A 21,799-nucleotide genomic window follows, 5' to 3' on the forward strand; every position below is an offset into this window, starting at 1 on the left:
CGGCGTGGATAATGGAAAACTGTGCATTTCCGCTTCTGTAAATGCCTTCCACAGATTTGAAATGCCTAAATGCTAAATAAATGAAGACCCATATGGTCTGACTAGACTACGTTTTGAGATTACTTTTTGGCTTACAAATGCCAAAATGAAGGTGCATTACTAGGCCCACCAGCAACTGAGTCCCTGATACACACAGCTTTCTCTCTTTATTAAGTAAAAAGGGTAATTGCAAATCCACTGCAAAGGCCAAATGTATATTTGGGGATAGGGAAAGAAATGTAAGACAATCTTCCAAACGTCCTGACTGAAGAATATCATGCAATGGCCCAAGAAATCTCTTACTTCTATTTACACCAACCAAAGTGATGGAATAGAACGGGCTGCGTGGTGCACAGGAGTCTCATGGGCAAAATACTAGGTTATTTTATGGGAAATCCTGGAGAGGTGAGAACCAGATGGGGAGATTGAAAACACTGAGCTGCTGGCTCCCATCATTCATCAAGGCTGGGAGAAATTGAAAACAGGCCCCTGAGAGAACGCTATTCCAGACCACTCGATGGATGAAAGGAGGCAAACGTCCAATTAAATGGCTGGAAAACAGTTCTCTTTATACAATACCAGCGTAAAAAACAAGGGTGAGAGGTGGGATGGAAAAGATGACAGAAGATATGAAAGAGCTATCGGATGGGGGATGTATCAACCATTATCTGACTGGTGTAATAAGTTAGAATCATTGACTAAAGGACGTTTAACAACTCCTTTATCAGAGGTCGGCCTTGTCTCTAGTGAGGCTTTGTGGTTCACAAATACACTAAACAAAACCCAAATAATAGGTAATGGAAGAACTAGCAAAGTGTAAGCTAAGAATAGTTGTAGTGAGGTGAACACCTGTTCCACTGTGTCCCAACTCAAAACGGTCTCAGATTTGGGTAAAGTTAAGTCTGCCAATGCTACAGTGACTAGGCCTAAAGCAAAGAAGCGGAAAAAAAGCGCTTAAGCATTAGCTACGGTCGGTTGTTCCATTCATGGCACACTAATCAAAACATCCCACTGCATCAATCGTAGCAGCCTTCTTTTCAAAATAGCTGCCCATCCAGAAATGATCCACTCACCTTTTCCATGCTGGAGAAATTCCAAACGCATATTTTCAAGGGTCATCCACAAAATGGACAAAACGTACCAGACGGACATTGTACTTACGTAACCGGCGCGCTCTCGCTCGGTTTACACTTTGTCATCAAGGCAAGTGACAGCTACTTTTAACTACTGGACATCTGGCAACTGTCCTCTCCAGCCATGTACAATCACACGCATTCCACCAAAACTGACATGGGGAGCCAAAGAAAATGGCTAAAAGCACTGGGTCTTCCATTCAAGCTATTTTTTGGTTAGGCTTCACCAAGTTGAAATGACCCAACACAAGCAAGAGTTATATAACCCAAGGGGAACCATACAGTAGCCGTACTGCCTCAGTAGCTACCTGTAGAATGTCTGAACGATTGATGCTGGCCATAGCCAAGTCTGGAAAGCACAGGAAATGTAGTGTGCAACCACCAAATACTCCCCCGTTCTAAATGGGTTGTGTAGATGAATGTGTTCTCTTAATGAGGTTCCTACCTGATGAGGGACTCTAGGATGAGAGGAGAGGCGCCCTTCTGAAACTCCAGCTCTTTGTAGTGGAGGGCCTTGGCGTAGGCACGACATTTGGCAGCCCTCTCACCCAGCAGAACAATGCCATTGTCGTCTCTCAGAGGCAGAGGACCCTGAAAAGACACAGGACATTCATTAGACGGGTGGATTGATGGAAGGATGGATGCCGTGGCACTGCTCTGAACCAGCGTTATCCAACGATGGGGTGGGTACGCCTTTATTCCAGCCCACACATGATTCAGCTAATAAATACCCAGACAGAGGACAGTGATGAGTGGATTATTTGAATCCGATCTGTCACTGCAGAGCTGGAACGAAAGCCTGCACACCAAGTAGTTCTCTCCGGGACTGGAGCTGAAGACCTCTGCTCCGAGTATGAACCCACCTTATCGCTGTGCTCCATGAACTCAGCCAGGTTTAGCAGGGTCTGGGTGACCTCGGCGATGTCCTGGGAGGTGAGTGCCAGTTCGATGCTGCGGATCAGCTCATCCTGCTGATCCTCACTCAGCTCAGACCAGCATGACAGGAAGGCTGCGTTGAACAGGTCCCTGACAACGGATGGGAAAGTTAGCAACAGCTTAACAACAGTAACTTAACATGCTGATATGCTCAACCTCTACATATATTTTTTGTATATAATTAATTTAAGTCTTCAGGGCAAGATATAGGCCTCCTGTTTGTCTTGTTGTGTGTTTGAAGGACCATAAGTTCATTAGTCCATCATAATAATTATATTGGTTAGGCATCAGAATAAAAAAATTGCCCATGGAAGTTATCGCAGCAAAACAAAACATGATCTGTTTTAAGAATGGAAAAGAGGGGTCTTTTGGTTCAAACTAAACTGCAACTTGACACTTAAGAGGACATCTGTGGTTTACTAAGGACCTCTGTGGGGGGGGGGGGGGGGGGGGGGGGTGACTGCCTGGTGCTCTGAAGTGTGGTGGCTCTGAAGTGGGATGGAGGGATGGAGAGAAGGAAAGGGGACAGCTATACCTGGCGAGGGGAATGTAGGTTTGGGCCAGAGACCAGCACGAGCGCAGGGCAGGGGACGACGACTCCTTCAGCAGGACCACGCTCAGCCGTCTCAGCCACTCCAGCCAGTCGTCCTTGGACACCTTCCGAGCGGCGCCCCAGGCCTGTGGCCACCAGAAAAATGTAATGAAATCACATCACGTTAATGCACTTCATATGGCAACACTGGGAAGGGAAGAAGTTTCCATTAGCAGATCAGACTTGTCAGTGTATGGCACTATGTTTAAGAATGATTAGACGCGCCGAGGCAAAGGTGCTTCAAATCGTTGGGCATTGGCATCTTGTAGAAAGGGAAAATTGCCGATTATATCAGTAAGACACGACTTATTGCCTGGTGAAGTGTGTTGGATGAAAACAGAGCACTTTGTCAAAGGAAACAACTTTTTAAATATCCACCATGAGACCCTTTGTATGAAAAATCACAATCAATGGACCATGAAGCAATTTAATAATGAGTCTCTAAAACCAAAACAACTTCCCGTTTGAGGACAAAAACAAAATGTATTACTTGAAATAAGACAAGGCACAGTGCAGGAAGTAAAACCCCATTTTATTTCTCCTGACCTTCTGCAGGGCTGTGGTGCTGACGTGGAGCTTCTTCATTGGCCCCGCCTCCGCCGGGCCGCTACCGACATCGCCCTGGTTACTGCGCAGCTGGCGATGCTGGAAGATTAAAGGATCCTCTTCCTCCTCCGCCAAAGTGTACCCCTGAGAGAAACACAGTTACCATGACACACAAACACACACACACAAACAGTGAGCTCACACACAAGTTGCATTTCCTTCCTGAAGAGAAGCACACTGTTGACAAGCAACGTCCCTCGATGATTCTTCTTCTATTACACCGTCTGCTCGGAATTCAAATTGAAACGTGCCTTCGTGTGTTCCTCACAAACACTGCCTCCTCGCTATTCTCAACACATTTCATGGCACATGCTGACAATGTGAGCGGGTTGGAGTCAGGACTAATACCACACGATAGCATCATTGTTTTCTGGTATTCTCAGAATTAAAAATTATTAAATTGTTTATCAATCTACACACAATACCTCCATAATGACAAAGGAAAAACAGTTTATTTTGTATTTTTTAATATTTGCTCATTTAGATTTTTTAGCTCTAGGAAGAGTCTTGGTCGTTCCAAACTTCTTCCATTTAAGAATGATGGAGGCCACTGTGTTCTTGGGGACCTTCAATGCTGCAGAAATGTGTTGGTACCATTCCCCAGATCTGTGCCTCGACATAATCCTGTCACGGAGCACTACGGACAATTCCTTCCACCTCACGGCTTGGTTTTTGCTCTGACATGCACTGTCAACTGTGGGAACTTATATAGACAGGTGTGTGCCTTTCCAAATCATGTCCAAGCAATTGAATTTGCCACAGGTGGACTCCAATCAAGTTCTAGAAACATCTCAAGGATGATCAATGGAAACAGGATGCACCTGAGCTCAATTTCGAGTCTCATAGCAAAGGGTCTGAATACTTATGTAAATAAGGTATTTCTAATTATATATATAGAAATAAATAAAAGATACCAAAAACTGACCTTGACGATCCGACAGATGAGCACGTCATAGCGCTGGTGATTGATCCTGTGCTTCAACATCACTTTGTTCACCATGGGGATAAAGATCTGGTACTGAAGCCGGGAAAAGTAATGGAGAGAGAGAGAGAGAGAGTAAATAAAAGAGTGTCGGCTATGTGGTTGTTTATGCATTTAATCTGTTCACATCCGTCCCCTCTGGCCATAACACTAATGACAGACTGGCGATGCCATCTGTATATGACCTCCGTTGCTCATGGTTTGATGGTATGATCAAAAGCTGTTGCTTTTCAAGTCGGAGCCAGACTTCCCGGCATGTGGTCTGGTTGGGTTTCTAAGGTTTGGTTGGGGCTAAGGGGGTGACCTCACCAACTCTCGTAAACAGTAACGGTCCCAACTGCGGCACCATGTGATGACATCACCGACCCGCAGGAAGTAGTAAAAACCACAGCAGGTACAGGAGAGAAACTTGAAGAGAAACGTATGGTCCTGGGGGGGGGGGGGGGTGTGTGTGTGTGTGTGTGTGTGTGTGTGTGTGTGTGTGTGTGTGTGTGTGTGTGTGTGTGTGTGTGTGCCAGTGTGTGCCAGTGTGTGTGTGACAGCTCCTGTTAGCGGTTCTACGAGGGCCCTGTGGATACGGTAACTAATAATGAGGTACCTTCTTGCCCAGCTGGAAAACGAGCGACGACAACGTGTCCATGGCTGTGCTGCGTAGCTCGGGGGTGTTGTCCAGCGCGCGTACTATGGGGTGAATGATGCGCGACGCATAGTCCGTGAAGTCCAGGGACTCCGTCAGCCGGTCTAGCGTCTCCAAGGCAACCCTGAGGGGTGAAGGAAACACTGATAAACAACACCTAGAAAATAAGCTCAGCTACCAAAGCTCACTGGGAGAGCGTTTGGCGAGAAAGAGACGTCTCGCGCCAAATGCTAGGAAATAGAAATGGAGGCACTTGTCAAGCCATCTCCGCCCCAAGCCCCTAAGTATTTATGAACACTTTCCCTTCATGACGCCCAGACAATAAACGTAAGACCCTGGCACTTAGTATTTCAGAAAGTGGGCCCAGTTTCTTCAGTACAGTCGCATTAATATAATATTACCAATTGGGAGGAGATGGGGAAGGACATTTAACATGGGAGTGAACATACTCATGGGACTCAGTGACCTGTGAGTCAATTCATAAACTGTCAAAATATACTTCACAGTGCATGTGCTCTATAACCAACTGGATGTGTGTTGAACTCACTTGCGGGCCTGTAGCGGTACGTCCGGAGCATCAAACAGCTTGACGATGGGAGGCAGCAACAGGTGGAGGTAGTCGTCCAGGTTAGCACCAAACAGCTGAATGGCATTGAGGAGCTGAAGATACAATATAGACAATACGGAGTTAAAACGGGCAATGTAAGAAATAAATCAAGGACAAGGTACAGCCCTGATGGTACACCTAATGGGAGAGACTGGTATACCACCAAATGGAGGAGGAGATAGTATGCATCCTTATACCGGTTGGATGGTCAAAAAGTATAACAAGACGTTCAGAGGAACTTTCGCCACCAGCAAAGTAAATTGTCATGTTTGCATTTTACATATGCAATGTGTATGGTATTGTTCATGAAAGGTGAGTTGCAATGCCAACATCTATGTCTTTCAAAAAGGGCTTCTTAGTCATTGTGAGCCAAGGCTACAGAACAGTGTCCTTTGATACTCCTGGCCCTCCTACTTGCTTCATAAGAGCACACTGGTTCCAACACGACCCTCAAGCCATGGATTTCAGCACAGTAAAGTGGCTGGATGTTTTCTGTGCAACTAACCAATTTTCCTGTACATGATTACTGAATGTAAGGGGGCAGCGGGAATGTCTGTCTGTGTGTGTGTGTGTGTGTGTGTGTGTGTGTGTGTGTGTGTGTGTGTGTGTGTGTGTGTGTGTGTGTGTGTGTGTGTGTGTGTGTGTGTGTGTGTGTGTGTGTGTACGTGTCAGGTGTGGATGACGTATAGTCTATGCCATTGACTGTAAGACCCCCTCTTCTTCATTGCCTTGGCGAGACTACAGGAAGTAGGGAGCTTGACTGAACAGCTCCTGTTAATGATGGAGTTGTTTTCTTTTCTCTACTTGGACTGGAAGGTAACCTGATTCATCCTGGCTCTACTGTGAACCTCTGGTAATACATATGGAGGCTAGACCAGGGATGCCTTACAAATGGCACCCTATTCCTTACATAGTGCACTACTTTTGACCTGAGCCCCCCCTATTGGCTCTGGTCAAAAGTAGTGCACTATATAGGGAATTTGAGACATAACCTAGAACTCGGGTTCTATAGACCATATCCAGACGTACTGTAGGAGGTTGCAGCTAGCTGTGTGCTTCTGGTTATCTAATATCCCATCGTTGCCTTAGAGAAACAAGACACCCGCTACACCGGAGAGAGGTTGAATAACTGTAGTGGGTTAGTTAGAGTGCGATGGTCACCCTGTGGTTTGTTTTCACCCCCAAGATTTAATGTTTGAGGAAAACCCATATCAGTGTCGTAGCTAAAATCGGTGAAATAAGAGAGAGTACCAATTATGCTTGGTTGGCTGGGTAGTTGTAGTGAGTATGCTTTGGCTAGAGGCTAGACTAAAAGGGTTATGGGGTGAGTTTTGATTGCAACCACAAACAAATGGTACATGAAACAGGAAGTAAACTGGACTTTGAGGGGGGCCATGTCGTGGCAGTAGTGCAGTAGATTATGATTTTAAAGAACCGATAAATGATTTAATTTATGTAATGGTTCCTCAAGTTCTTATATATTTGACTAACCATGACTTACGGTGCACAATTACAATGTGTGTTGATGTGGTATTCAGTGCATCAGCACATTTCCTCTATGTGGTGTTGAGAATATAAAAACACTCTACATAGTCCAAAATAATAAAAGTGACTCCCGCACTCAAATTTACCTCTGCATGTCTACGTCAGTCCAATAAGTAATTTCGACCAGTTCTGCCTGCTGACACTCTCTTGGACAAGGTCAAACTCTGACCAAAATGTGTACAAACAAACCCCCAGAAGTGTGTCGAAGTCAGTCCTTATAAATAAAGATGACATTATCCTCACGACTTTACCTTGATGGTGACGCCGCGGCCCATGCTCATATCGTGCATGAAGACGCGCAGCATGTGTGGGATGAGCTGCGGCAGGTAGAGCTTGAACTCGCCTCCCAGGGCCACCACGATCTGCTCGATCAGCAGGATGATGGTGTTCTGCATGGGGTTGTTAGGTGTCCAGTACTCCTATGGAATGAGAATAACGACTGTGATATGTGGTGGTTATACCTCCCTTAGTTGAATGCACTGATTGTAACTTGCTCTGGACAAGAGTATCTCCTAAATGACTAACATGTCAAACGTAAACCATTAATCTGACTTGAGATCTGCGTGCACAACTTCCTCGTAAATCCTTCATTGACGCCAATGGGAGACGGTTCTCAAGTTAGGATCCCGCCCTTAAGCCATGGAGGGACATTATCTCCGTATTGAGAAATGTGTTTTTCCTAAATAATGACTTGACCTGAATTCACACAAGTCCAGGTCCTTATGTTTTGGGCTTTTTATGGTTTGTACAGGTTTAAGAGCTTCGGAGGGTACAGCCAAGGTGCTAGCGACCAAGCACTACCTCATGCGGTCCCATTGCCATTCATTAGGAGAGATGAGGGTCTGGGACTGGGGTAACTGGGTCAAATGGTGTTTCCATCAAGAAACGCCAGATTTAGAAGGAGATTCCTCCTCTATGCAATGCGACGTCCTCACGTGCCAGTGGTGGGATGCCAATTTCCTGTCAATCAGCTCGGCACCCTTTCTCAGAATGACTCCGCCACCACTATGAAAAACAGGGCTTAAGATATGTCACAGCCACTGGTGATTGGGAGATAATGGGGGTGTAAAGGAATGTAGTCACGCAATACATTGAATTGCCAATAGCCTTCAGCTATGAAAGCTCTTAGAGGTATTTTGTGAGTGGCCAGTGTTCCAACCCCCGCTTTCCTGCTCTGACTGGAACTAGCCTACGTTAGTGCTGCTATTCCTACAACAGATGATGTGATTTCACCTCCTGAAGTCCCGAATGGCTATTCCAGGCCCTCATCTGGACGCATGAGGTAGACAGTTACTACAATGAATAGAGCCCTTTGTTATACTCACCATTTATTAACTACAGCTAAAATGTGCAATGGCTCAGCTTCCCGGAAAAATTACTGACTGCTGATTCACAATGTTATTTTGATTACAGTAAATAATGGACATTTGATATGTTGTTCCTTGCTAAATGAGTATGTACTGCTAGACCAGCGGTGGCCAAACTTTTTGGCGCGAGGGCCACATCTGGATTCTCTAAATTCAACAGACCAGTTATTTGAAAATATAAAAAAGGTGCATTATAATTTCTACCTATTTTGTCTCTAGTTTTAGGCGTTCAAGAGTGGCCTGGAGTGTTTAAAAAAAATAATTATAATAATAAATCACCCCCCCTACAAAAATAACCTACTCAAACCACCTGCTGGCAAGATGGAATGGGCTCGTAGAAGGTTTTAACAGTTGCTTTCACAGTAGGACTTCTCACAGGTCTTTTTTTCTTTGTGCTAGTGACATTTGTTAGTTAATTGGGAAGGAATGACACTGTAGAGTGGAGCAGTGTAATAAAATATTTCAATACTGAATGTATAATAGATACTGTGAGAAAACGACCAAATAGTCATTTCTGAAAACAACTTTTATACAAACAAAATAACTTCTCCATATCAAACGGCTTTTAATGGAGCAACTCTTTTATTCTAGATGGACAAACAGGCTTCGTGCCACCAAGAGAGTCACGCTCAAGTCACATTTCCCCTTGCGCATTAGAGCCAAAGAGGAAAGTCAAGAGAGAAATGTACACAATTAAGAGTTCGCAGCTGTTTTCTGAGCGAGTGGAAAAAGAGAGAATGAAAGGGGGCCTTGTTTTTGAAGAGGCAACTCACTCTGATGAGTGTGAAGATGTCATCCATGTAGGGGCGGATGTGGATTTTTACAAAGCACACGACCATCCCCATCTGCTGGAAGAGAAACTGAAAGAGAGGGAGAGAAAATAGCAGGTGTAAGCAAAACACATTGATTGCTCACCAGCCAGGCTTAGCTTGGGAAACTATCTGGTTGTGGGTCAATGCTTTAGTTACGTACATCTCGACTCCCGATTTCAAACCCCCATTTATGGAGCGGAAAGCGTACGGTTGTAATAATAATGGCTTGGCGCAAAACGACTTCGTAAAAAAGCAGGTAAAAACATTGAAGTGGAAAGGTTCTACCTTTACATGTATGGCACAGTCTTTTTAACTTTACAGCTACCCTGACTTTTACCCAGCTACCTCTAAAAATCCATTATTTCACAAAACAACTAGCGGTAGTACTGAATTTCAGCTAAAACAAAGAAATACACAACAATTAAAACAGCCACAAGTGCCAATCAACAAGGAGAAATCATGAAACACGACATAGTTCCCAGCTAGCAGTAGCTAGCTAGTTACCTCTCGGATGCTAGCGTCGCACACACGGATGACGTTGAGGAAGGTGGGCATGACCTGCGGCAGGAACTGGACACACTTCAGGCCCAGGGACTTGAAGATGAAGGTGACCGCCTGCACCACCATGGTGTGGTGGTTAGAGAGTGAGGGGTCACGCAGGATGCGCATCAGTGTCACGATGGCCACCGCAGGGTAGAACTCATCCAGGGGGAGGTTGCCCATGTTCACCAGCATCTCACTGGTACTGTAGTCAGCTGAGAGGGAGAGAGAAAAAAATATCTAGCACACATGACAATTTTTTTTACTTTTTTATTATTTTCAGGCCACTGAGAGAAAAAAAACATCCTTTTGTGAAGGCACAGTGCCTGTATTTATTTGTTTGTAGCCACTTAAATAAACATTATATTAGAAAAATACAAGCCACCTTTTCTAGTTTTTTTGTTTCTTGACATGTTATGTTTATTGCAATATTGATGTTACACAGGGAAGTGTTGTGATTTGACAATGTACTGCAGTTCACTGAACAATGCACAATAAATGTAACAAACTCAAAACTGTGGCATGCCTTTCATGCCTACAAGACAAAGCATATTGAAACATAACGAAACACCAACTGCTGTCAATTTCTCCTTTAGAGTAGTCTTTATTTCAGTCATTCATATTCACACAGTTATAATACTCATCACTCTTTCTACTTTATAACAAGGAAACTATGATACAAGTATTCCATCTTACTACAGGGATAAGGCATTTATAGATTAAACAAATGAAAACCCTCGTTCTGATATGTATATTGTATACAAACAGTATAAACAAAATGTATCTTTACATACATTTGATAACAATGGATACATTTGATTTAAAAAATTGCGGTAATATAATGCATTGGTAATCAATAGGAAGAATTTTAACGGTAGAAGAGTAACACAGCTGCTTCAGTAATTTGCTTTGATGCACTCCATTCTGTGTTGGTCCCATAGCCATTCCAGTCAAAGGATGGGAAGTCGCCACACTGACGAGGGGCTCCCTCAGGGAAATGTCCACCACCACCAATACAGTAATGTTCAATGTCACCGCCAGCTGTTGGTTTGACCCCAGAGCAGATAGCCATGGCCGCCCGTTCATTATTTATTGGCCTGAAAGTGATGAAGCCAGGTTCAAACTGGTTTCTTGAGTTGGGTCCGTAAAATTTTCTTGTGGTTTCTTTGTCCCCAAAGTCGTACACAATTGGAATGATAGGTCCTGTGTTCCGACTTGCCTCAACATTATATCTCACTGGGTAGAGCTTAAAGAGTTGATGCAGATTTCCCCCTTGAATGGAGAGGAAGCGTCTCTCTGTGTGGTAACGGAGGATGGCGGCTTGGTTCCAGTGTTCCATAGGGGAGTTGTTGGGAACGTGCCACACCGAAATGTCTTCTGCCAAAATGTCATAATACCCAGGATTCTTGAAGTCGTCTGAGGTGGCACCCTCTGCGGTTCCAAAAGTGGCCCTGTTGGCCCAGTTCCCATCTCCGTCTGGCCAGTTGGGGTTGCTGCCTTGCTGGCTGGACCAACGGTCGCCCACTGTGCACTTCCCATACATGTTGTTCTCGTGCACGCTCGCCACAAGTGTCCAGCCGCCGCCAGCGGTGGTCATGTCGCAGAAGGTCTGGTAGACTGTCCCGCTGGTTGTGGTCAGGTAGTACAGCCCATCTTCATGTTGAATATATCGGTCCCTTATTTCCTTACAGCTTCTGGCAATGTAACTAGACCTGTTCCTCAGCCTTAAATCGGTTGCGGCAACAACTGGATCTGCTGCATAACCGTTTCCTTGTTGTGCTTCGACAAACTGAGGCAGTTGCACCAACAGTAGATGGATCATTATCAGGAGAACAAAATACTTCATGTCTTCTGTGGTGAGTTCTCAGTGAAGTATCTATTCAGTCTGTGTCCAAGACAAGATATGTTGTCAACCCATGGCAATGCTTATATTTATACCCTTTAGGGCCCACGTCTCTTTTGTCAACTGTGACCAACTCAACATCCAAATAAAGTTAATATTTCATTAAGTTGTCAATAGGGTTGCTCCGCCAACTTTCCCAAAATCTGCAGGTTTAAAAGAAAACCCGGTTGGAAGTTCCCGAAATGTTGCAACACAAGTTATCAACAAACATAACGTGGCGATAAGCACGTAATAAAGGACAGGCACTACCATCATGGGGCTCTTATTATAACTGCTGTATTCTGTGTTGTTGGACAATTGAATGTTCTCAATATTTGGCAATGAAATTTAAATGAAAAAGTTCTAAAATCATTTCAAGGTCCTATTTCATAATGCATATAATGTTAAAAAGGTTTACTTCGGAATTCTGGCAATGAACCCTTTATCTACCTCCCCAGAGTCAGATGAACTCATTTTTATGTCTCTGCATCCAGTATAAAAGGAAGTTAGAGGTAGTTTTGCGAGCCAATTTCAACTAGCTTTAGGCAATGACTGGAAGTCTATGGTATATACTACTATGCTAGCAGTTACCATAGACTTCCAGGCATTGTGCTAACGATAGTTAGCAACTTCCTTCAAACTGCACGAAGAGACATAAAAATGGTATCCACGAGTTCTTCTGACTCCGGGGAAGTAGATAAAGGGTTCATTGCCAAAATACTGAAGTATCCTCCCAAGCCAAGGATTCTTGCATCACGGTCTCAAGACCCTAGGTGACCAAGGCCAACCCTGTCTGCTGCCGTGAGCAGGATTTGGTTGTATGGTCGAGTCAGGGAGACCGATATATCTGATATTCAACGTTTCATTGGCCTAGCATAGGAGTCGAGTTTCAGCCCTTAACGCAAGTACCACACTTTTTAATACCTTTTCCCTCCCTTTACGCTCTAGTCTAGAGCCAGACACAATAGGCGAGCACCTGGGCAGAACGCCTGTGTTCCTTTGGACAGGACAGCTTCTCTATCACCTCACGCGCAGTACATCGGGCCTTTACTAGGCCCAAGACAACATGAAGAGAACAATGGAGACTTGGCGCCAATTACATCAGCAACTTTCACCCCCGAACAAAAGAGATCTAGGTTTGTTTGTTACAGTGCGTCAGAGGGTGCAGAGTACTGTTGGGACTGGAGCATTGTATCAGATCTCACCCTAAGCATGCTACTACATTATACCTTTATCATTCTTGAGCCCCCGGTGCCCAACTCCCTTAGCCTGACTTGTATTCACTGGGTTGTGGTTGTGCTCAAGAGAGGTCTGGAGCACCTAGCCAACCACTGGAGCCACAAAGGGACAGCTAAGGTGCCACATGCGGCTCCGGAACCACAAGTTACAGACCCCAGACATAGCCAATTACTTTCTAGCACTTAAGCAGGAAATGCAGGACCCCAGTACACAGCAGCAGCCAGTACACAGCAGCAGCCAAGACTATAACCGCATGCCAGAACTTAAAAGTTGCTGACGCTTGACAGATCTTACAACGCCTGGATAGGTATTTTAGGTATCAGCTAACCACATTAAATGTTCCAGCAATTTGTCAGTCGATGGCGTGGCACGCAACCGTTGGTTATTGCGTTGCCTCGCCTTAGCTGTGGAACACTCCCTATAGCTGCTCCAGACACTGACCTTGGCTTTAACCATATCCTACATTGGAGAGAGATAGCTTCAATTCCAGACTGAGCCACTTAAGCAGGCCAAACTGCTAAAGCTATTACCTTTCACAGAGCACAGTCACAGCGCATCTGTGTGTTAGCTCCTTATATGTAGCTCCTTATTGACATTATTTTTTTTCTTCTTACAATGCTTCTGGTAAATTGATTCACATATGACAAAGTTGTTTAAAAGTTGCTGAATGTTGGATTTGAATGTGATTACTTCTGTCATTTTTGCAAGCTGTTTTTCTCTGAACTGACTAAAAAGATAGCGCCACAGGAGACTGCACATTGTATTATCAGATGTGAAGCCTTGTGTGAGCTCAATGACGTAATGTGACATTGACATGGAACTATCTTTGAGAACTCTGTCAAAGCATGAATATGCCTCGGGGGCCCAGTCTAAGACACGGAATCGAATCCCTACCTGCATTCATGCGAAATATTTGTGATTTATGGCATGGATATAACGTACAAACGTACAGAATTTCACTCGTAATCTCCAGTGGACAGTGTAGCCTACTCCTGTGACCCAAATGACGTCAAGGCATTGTTCTCGCCAGCGCGTGGACCGTTGGGTCATATAAAAATCTGCCAAATTCCTCTAAAATCATTACAAAGTCGTATACATCAGGATTTATGGTAAAGTCTGTTGTTGTAGGCTGATGCCTGGTGGACTCCAAGCCTTAGGGCCTAATATGTGGGTCAATGTTGATGAGCAGGGCTCCAGACTGGGAGCATTTAGTCTCAATTTGCGACCCATTTAACTTGGCCGTGCGAGTAAATGTATTTCATGTTCGCACTGGTGCGAGCTGCACATTCTACCTGGTCAACTCAATCAAAACGTCCTATTTGGTGCTGGATAAAACCATGTATGTATGTGTGTGTGTGTGTGTGTGTGTGTGTGTGTGTGTGTGTGTGTGTGTGTGTGTGTGTGTGTGTGTGTGTGTGTGTGTGTGTGTGTGTGTGTGTGTGTGTGTGTGTGTGTGTGTGTGTGTGTGTGTGTGTGTGTGTGTGTGTGTGTGTGTGTGTGTGAAAGCAAGAGAGATGTTGAAGATGGCAGTGGGTGCTCACCAGAGTCCTGGCTGGACTTGGATTCGGAGAGGCTGACGGCTGAAGCGTCTCGTGACTGGTCGATCATGCCAATGTTCACCTTGTGCTTGTAGGGGTCCAGGGCTCCCAGCAAGCCCAGCACACGGATAGCCTGGCAGACAAAGCAACATAATTAAATGGAACATATCGTGTATGTCAACAGACAGAACATCCGACAAGAACAGTGAAACGTGAGGCGGGGGAGAAAAGTTGACACAGCACTTACAACAGGGCTTGAGGTTTTGGAAAAGCCAACCTCATAAAGCGTAACTCCATATAATTCTTAACAAGAAGTGCAATTCTGAGATGTGATTCATTGCAACGATAAAACTGTGAGGGGAAAAGCCCAAATAGATAATGACTGGTACCTCTCTTCTGATCCCCTGGTTCTGCTCTGTCTTGAGAAAGTTGAGCAGCACCTCCAGAAGAGAGGGGTACTTGCGGTAGGGCTCCACCACGTATCCAGTGCTAGCAACCTGCTGGCCCAAAGTCCACAGCGCCACCTGGTGGAAAATAAGGTGTTACTACAACAACATCATCAAATCACAAAAAATCTGATCCCAAATAGTCCCGTAACATGTATAAAGACATGGATCGTATGGAAAATACAAAATCATCCTTTTAAAAATCAGGAAAATGTAATATTAACACATGACCAGATATGCTTGGGGGAAAGGCTTGCAATTGAAGATATCATGAGAATAAAAAAGATAAACTATGTGTCACAATTGTTGAACAAGCCTGTCACCTCCCAAAGTTGTACCTATAAAATCGTGCATATGTACCTGTCTCTTGGCCAATGAGGAGGAGTCCTGGAGCATGTCCATGATGATGGGGAAGAGCTCGTCCATCCACTTCCTCATCTCCAGCCCGCTCACCTAGAGGGCCGTGTGACAACAACCAATCAGAACTCGCCTCTCTGGTGCAAAGAGGCCTACTGTTACGTCTCCCAGCCATCCTTGTATGTCTAATCTTCAGTAACCCTGCATTTCACTTCACCTATCATATTCACAAATTACTGTATTCAGTCTCGTATTTCAGTTTTGATCCACTCAGCCTGTAATATTCAAAATTCACAAATCCCTTGCATATTCCTTATGTAATATATTTTATACACAGTACTCTTGGATGTCTACAACTGTTGTAGCCTGGTCATGGGTTGTGTTATGTAGGGAGAAAACATTTTGAAACGGGAAGGCACCATCTGAACCAATGATGTATATAAACCCTGGATTGCTGATGCTATGTATTGGCCATTGAGAGGCTTTGAAGCTACCGGTAGGCCATATTGGCACTCCCCAGTAGGAGCAGTCCTCCATAGGAATGAATAGAACTTAAATGTTTCAAGGACAAAATTACATGTATTTAAGTATTTTTTGTTGTAGTGGGGACAGTAAGATTAGTAGGTACTCTCTAAAGAAAATATATGTATGTTTAGCTCACATAATATACACCGAACAAAAATATAAAGGCAACATGAAAAGTTTTGGTCCCATGTTTCATCAGCCGGAATAAAAGATCCCAGAACCTTATTTCGCTCAAATTTTGAGTACAAATGTGTTTACATCCCTATTAGTGAGCATTTCTCCTTTGCCAAGATAATCCATCCACCTGACAGGTGTGACATATCAAGAAGCTGACTAAACAGCATGATCACTACATAGGTGCACCTTCTAAAAAAGGTGCAGTTTTGTCACACAACACAATGCCACAGATGTCTCAAGTTGAGGGAGAATGCAATTGGCATGTTGACTGTAGGAATGTCCACCAGAGATGTTGCCAGAGAATGTAATGTTAATTTCTCTACCATAAGCCGGCGCCATTGTTGTTTTGGAGAATTTTGCAGGACGTTAAACTGGCCTCACAGCCGCAGACCACGGCTGTGTGTGGGCGAGCGGTTTGCTGATGTAACGTTGTGAACAGAGTGCCCCATGATGATGGTGGGGTTGTTATGGGCAGGCATAAACTATGGACAACGAACACAATTGCATTTTATCATCGATGGCAATTTGAATGCACAAAAATACCGTGATGAGATCTTGAGGCCCATTGTGAGGCCCATTTTCTTTAAGATATCTGTGACCAACAGATGCATATCTGTATTCATAGTCATGTGAAATCCATAGATTATAGCCTAATGAATTGATTTACATTGACTGATTTCCTCATATGAACTGTAACTCAGTAAAATCAATGAAATTGTTGCATGTTGCATTTATATTTTTGTTCAGCATAATTTAAAAGCATGCATTAAGGTGACTGTAATATAATAAACATGTGAAAAAACAATGTCGACATTAATAAACACATTTATATAGCTTCCAAAATATTGTTTTACAATGGAGGAGTGCCAAGAAGGCTGTGTGCGGTGGCTTCAATAAAGCGCCCCCTGTCAGTCACCCAGGGTTTATATACATAATTGATCTGAATTTGTCCAATTAGACACACTTGGTTTTCTTTTCTGTTTCAATACATTTTGCAATGGTGTGCACTACTGAACACGACCCTGACATATTGAGAATTCACACAATCCTGTTCAGTCTTTTTCCTCAGACTGTCTCTTTGGGGGAACCTGATGGTCTCTACCTGTCCTGGCACTGCCTCAGCACAAACTGTCATCAACCCTACTCTGGCATCTCCTGCACTCCCTCTGCGCTGCAGGGCCAGCCGGCCCCTAACAACTCTCACTTCCTCAACCTTCTGGGGAGTCCAGCAGTTCACCTGAGCAGAGAGAGTGAGCAGGCACAGTGAACACTACTGATATGAATGGGAAATACATGGTTGATTCCCACAGGAGAAAGTTAAGTTGGCCACCATCGGCAGACACAGGGACATAGTGCAGACACAAAGGCATACAGGGCACATAGAATAGAACAGAGTAGAATACAATAAATATTGAAAATCTATACACTGAACGTCACTAGCATTCACTGTCAGGGTTAAAAAAGGACTCCTTACCTGAGCCAACTCTCCAATAGTGGCCAGGACACTGATGACCACTCCAGGGTTGGGGTCTGGGTCTTTAAGCTTCAGGATCAGGGCCTGAAACAGAAAAATTGAGCTTAGAGCCAACAGTCAATTGAATAATTTGAATTATTTCAACATCTCTAATACTAATAAATGGTTAATTTAAAATTACGTTGATTTGAATGAGGAAAACGTTCTTTAAATGTTACAGGTTGGCTAAAGGCAGTACCTGTTGGATGGAATCTATATATACAGCATCTTACTTTCAGTGAGCAAAACACTCAAAATATGTTACATAGTTGTCACAAATATGTTGTAACACGTTACAAAGATGTTACTGGGTAGTTAACATATGGGGCAGTACCAATTATGGTAGGTACCTTTAGGATGGGCTCCATGTATGGGCGTATGAGGCGGGGGGCGTTGGAAACCAGGTGACCCAGCATGCGGGCACTCTGCTCCTTGTTCCTGCCCACGCCACTGTGCTCCAGCTCAGTCAGAATCTGGAACCAGCAGAAACACACACCATAGTTTAGCAGCCATTCTGATGAAGGCGATTGATGGGTTTAACTTGAATTAACTAATTAAACATCCCATTTAAAAACAAAAAGCCCTTTAAAAAGGTAGAAAAACCCCACCATAGTTCAGCATAGCTCAACATAGTCTGACATTTGTAATTCAAGCTACATCGTGAAACATTAACTTGGCGACCATTTTTTGCTGTGTTATTGAAAGGGAAGGTCCACCACTTACACTAACTCAGGAATCATTATCATCTTGGGTAAAACACACAGAGCTACAGTATATCAACAACAGATGAAAATAGATTATTTGAAGGGATAGTTCAGAATTTTCTACTTCCCCAGAGTCAGGTGAACTTGTGGATTCCATCTTTTATCTCTCTGTGTCCAGTATGAAGGAAGTTAGAGGTAGTGTCGCTAGACAATGCTAACTAGCGTTAGCACAATGACTGGAAGTCTAACATTGTAGCAGATACCCATAGACTTCCAGTCATTGCCAAGTATCCCCTTTAATAACAACCTATGTGGGTTTTTCTGAAGTGCCTTTTGTTGTCTTTCAATACATCTTGCACAGAAATACACAAAATAACCTACAGGTAAAATAAGTAATTTCTGTAAATTAGATTCTGTTCTCATTCAACTTATCTGTTAAATGGGTAAAATTACTCAAATAAGACAAGTTTACTGCTCGTGTTACCTGAATGAGCATCTTGCGCAGAAAGGGCATGACGAAGGCAGGGTTCATGCTGCTGAGGCGTCCGATGGTGCAGATGGCCAGTTCCCTGATCTCAAACACCTCATCATTCAGCGCCACGAACAGAGCTTGCAGGTTCTCCGCCTGCGCCAGGTGGGCGTCGAAGCGCTCGTCCAGAGAGGCTAGCACACAGTACCGGATATCTGGGTCTGAGACGGGGGAGGTAGGTGTATAGATAGATAGATAGATAGATATAGAGAGAGAGAGAGAGAGAGAGAGAGAGAGAGAGAGAGAGAGAGAGAGAGAGAGAGAGAGAGAGAGAGAGAGAGAGAGAGAGAGAGAGGAGAAAGAGAGTGAGACTCATGCTGTTTTCCTTTCTCTGTATCATAACTCCTTTCGAGCGGTCTAAATAAAGTGACAAAATACTAACCTGGATCTGTGATGCCGACTACCAGCAGCTTGCTGAGCACGTCGGCCACCACCTGCACGGCCGTCTGGCTGACCACATGGCCATGGCCGCTGATCAGATGGATGGAGGGCGTCAGCAGGCGGGAGCAGGTGCGCGCCGCCTCCATGCGGATCTCCTTGTGCTCGCTGTTGAGGAAGTGGTCGGCGCAGTGGCGCACAAACTGGGTCAGCGAGTGGCCTGTGGACAGCAAGGAGAGGTGAGAAAGTCAGGGTCTAATTCATGAGGCACCAAATGGAAGAAAGCAGAGTGGTAAACGGAGGGAGGTCGCTAATGCACAGCAGCTGTCACTGATGACGTTGTTTGCGAACGTGGCATTGTAGCTAGCTGCAGCCTCCACACCTACACATTTTATTTGCAGAAGGGGAAACGATGGCTTGATAGCTAATTCAGCGGCATATGCTGAACCAACTAGCCAGGTAAGCTAACTTTGCTAACTAGCCTAGCGAGCTAACTTACAGCGACAAGTTGACCACAGGCAGTACTTGTACTCAGGAGGGAGACGTTCAGTGTTGCTGCTCACTTGGCCCAATGACATCAAAAGGGAAAATGTTATGTTTCAAACCTCAGGTTAAACTCACTGATTATTGGACAATTCGATCCTGAACATACGTTCACTTGTGGAACCACTTCAAGCCAATGCTAGATTAACATTGCACAGAGAGAATAGCTTTTAACATTCAACATGCATTTTTCTAAGTAGTGGCCGTAAAGCGTCTCACCTTCAAATTCAAAGCTGCCCAGTGTCCTGAGTGCCAGGGTGATGCTGCCCACGTCGCTGGCCTCGGGGATGTTTGTGAGGCTGGGCGATGCCAGCTGTTGCGCCAGGCCCTTGGGCATGCCCGGGTGGCGTAGGGGCTTGTGCATGAGCACCAGGGAGAGCATCTTCAGCAGGCCGTCCTGGATGTCTTTCTTTAGCTGGGGGATCTGACGACTCAGGTCGTACAGCACCGCCGTCAGGGCCGGGCTACAGGAGGAGACAATGGTGGATTGTTATGGAGCCATTTCGTCATACCATGAAGTGCTCACGCATAGGCTTACACACATCCAAAGCATACACAAAAAGGGGCCTCAATACCACACATCCACATCTGCCTGGCATCTGTCGAGCAGCGACACTTTCATCTTTTGGATGGATATTTGGGATACGGAGGCCAGTCCTGCCTACACAAAGCATGGGGAACAATGGATAGGAATGAGAGGTGTTGTCATAAACCCTACCTGAGTCCCACGGCCAGCATGGGCTCCAGCAGCTCCTTGATGTCTTGCTGGATGCTGGGGCCCATGGCTCTGGACAACATACTGATACAGGTGAACACTGTGGCATCCACCTGCATGGTCTTCTGTCTCCTACACACACACACATCGACACACGTGTTAGAAAAATTAAGTTCAGGACATATAATATATTGATCAGTATTTTATTTACATGGTGAATTTCAAACTTGAACTCTTTTTCAAGTATGAATCAACTAAACTATAACACTGATTTCAGGGGGACATTTCAGTGCATTGAGTATGAGCATCACTTCAGAAACAAAGTCACTTGTATAAAGTAAATGTAATTTACTTGTGAGCGAAGTCCTTGGGGGGCAGCGCAGCCTTGATGATCTCCAGGATCTTGGTGAGGTAGGGCTGGATCTCAGCGCGTACCGCCACCACCAGCAGCCCCAGGGCTTGGAAGGCCGCCGTGCGCTCCTTCTCCTTCTTCAGACAGCCAAGCAGGTAGCCCATGGTGTCAGCCAGGTACTGGTCTGGGAGGGGGCAAACTTCAACTGATCAAAGTCGAGAAAAGTTAGAATCGAGAGAAATTACAAACATCCACACACAGCACTTGAGATCGTCAAAAAAAAATATCAAATGGTATAAAACCAGTGAATGGCATAATATTTATTTTTTAAAGAATGAACATAACTTTCTTTCAAACTATTAAAGTCTATTTTTAACTGGAGCGGACACCAATACTTTTTCTAAATTAGGAAACATGACTTAAGAACAGAATTCATCCTTGCAACTCTCAACATTTTTCATACAGGTAAATTGATTCATTTCAACATTGTTAGCCTTACTAATCTAGTTTGAAAATCAAGTGATTGAAAAACGATTGGATCAATATCTAGTAGGGATATTGCATGTGAGACTCCTTTCTGACCTGTAAAGGTGTGTGGCTGGAAAGCGGCGAGGCGCGGCAGAAGGTTGAGAATGGTCATCTGGATCAGAGGGTTCTTACTGGTCCTGTACTTCAGCACCCAGCGGCATACCTGAGGAAGACACACACACAGCAGCTGTCGTTACATCCGACACAACTCAAACCTCATGCTGCAGTCACACAGGCAGCCCAATTCTCATTTTTTTGCCACTAATTTGACTTTTGACCTATCGGATCAGATCTTTTGCCCATAATTGGGTTTCCTGTGTAAACGCAGCATCGGGCATATGAAAGTACGCGCTACATCAGTGTTAAATTTTGTATCAACATCTGGCAAGCTATGGTTCTTCACCACTTACAGAATATTGAAGCAAACACTTGAACACTGACTAAATAAATGTCAGAGTCCGACAACTATCTGAGGGAACAGTCAGCAACATCCAAGTGACTAGTTCCCCTTCACAGACCTCAGGTTGAGAACCCTTATGCCTCACACCCTTATTTCAAGTCAGGACTCAACCCTCAA

The 21,799-nt window shown here is 44.5% G+C and overlaps 2 protein-coding genes across 3 annotated transcripts in view; both read right to left on the minus strand.

Annotated features, from left to right (window-relative positions):
* The window catches only part of mtor (mechanistic target of rapamycin kinase), a 126,589-nt gene that overhangs the window by 101,731 nt on the left and 3,059 nt on the right, over positions 1-21,799 (minus strand). The window contains exons 8-28 of one of the 2 annotated variants that reach the window (XM_055892524.1): positions 21,277-21,385; positions 20,695-20,878; positions 20,346-20,474; positions 19,847-20,091; positions 19,089-19,304; positions 18,662-18,867; positions 17,824-17,946; positions 17,435-17,518; positions 15,262-15,354; positions 14,845-14,979; positions 14,459-14,588; positions 9,761-10,011; positions 9,218-9,304; positions 7,329-7,496; positions 5,473-5,585; positions 4,887-5,049; positions 4,232-4,324; positions 3,247-3,390; positions 2,644-2,786; positions 2,036-2,198; positions 1,618-1,763 (exon numbers count right to left, since the gene is read on the minus strand). In XM_055892524.1, the coding sequence (XP_055748499.1) occupies positions 1,618-1,763; positions 2,036-2,198; positions 2,644-2,786; positions 3,247-3,390; positions 4,232-4,324; positions 4,887-5,049; positions 5,473-5,585; positions 7,329-7,496; positions 9,218-9,304; positions 9,761-10,011; positions 14,459-14,588; positions 14,845-14,979; positions 15,262-15,354; positions 17,435-17,518; positions 17,824-17,946; positions 18,662-18,867; positions 19,089-19,304; positions 19,847-20,091; positions 20,346-20,474; positions 20,695-20,878; positions 21,277-21,385 (3,125 nt within the window). Of the gene's footprint in view, positions 1-1,617; positions 1,764-2,035; positions 2,199-2,643; positions 2,787-3,246; positions 3,391-4,231; positions 4,325-4,886; positions 5,050-5,472; positions 5,586-7,328; positions 7,497-9,217; positions 9,305-9,760; positions 10,012-14,458; positions 14,589-14,844; positions 14,980-15,261; positions 15,355-17,434; positions 17,519-17,823; positions 17,947-18,661; positions 18,868-19,088; positions 19,305-19,846; positions 20,092-20,345; positions 20,475-20,694; positions 20,900-21,276; positions 21,386-21,799 lie in introns of both variants that reach the window. The other variant, XM_055892523.1, reaches the window with a different exon arrangement.
* On the minus strand, positions 10,191-11,755 carry LOC129830185 (intelectin). Its single transcript, XM_055892526.1, has one exon. It carries the CDS (start codon positions 11,640-11,642, stop codon positions 10,665-10,667), a length of 978 nt encoding a protein of 325 aa, XP_055748501.1. The 5' UTR covers positions 11,643-11,755; the 3' UTR covers positions 10,191-10,664.

This window comes from Salvelinus fontinalis, chromosome 31, assembly GCF_029448725.1.
Source record: "Salvelinus fontinalis isolate EN_2023a chromosome 31, ASM2944872v1, whole genome shotgun sequence".
Classification (NCBI taxonomy): domain Eukaryota; kingdom Metazoa; phylum Chordata; class Actinopteri; order Salmoniformes; family Salmonidae; genus Salvelinus; species Salvelinus fontinalis.

Excerpts from the sequence above, each read along its gene's own strand:
- LOC129830185 (XM_055892526.1), bottom strand. The coding sequence starts at position 11,642 with ATGAAGTATTTTGTTCTCCTGATAATGATCCATCTACTGTTGGTGCAA.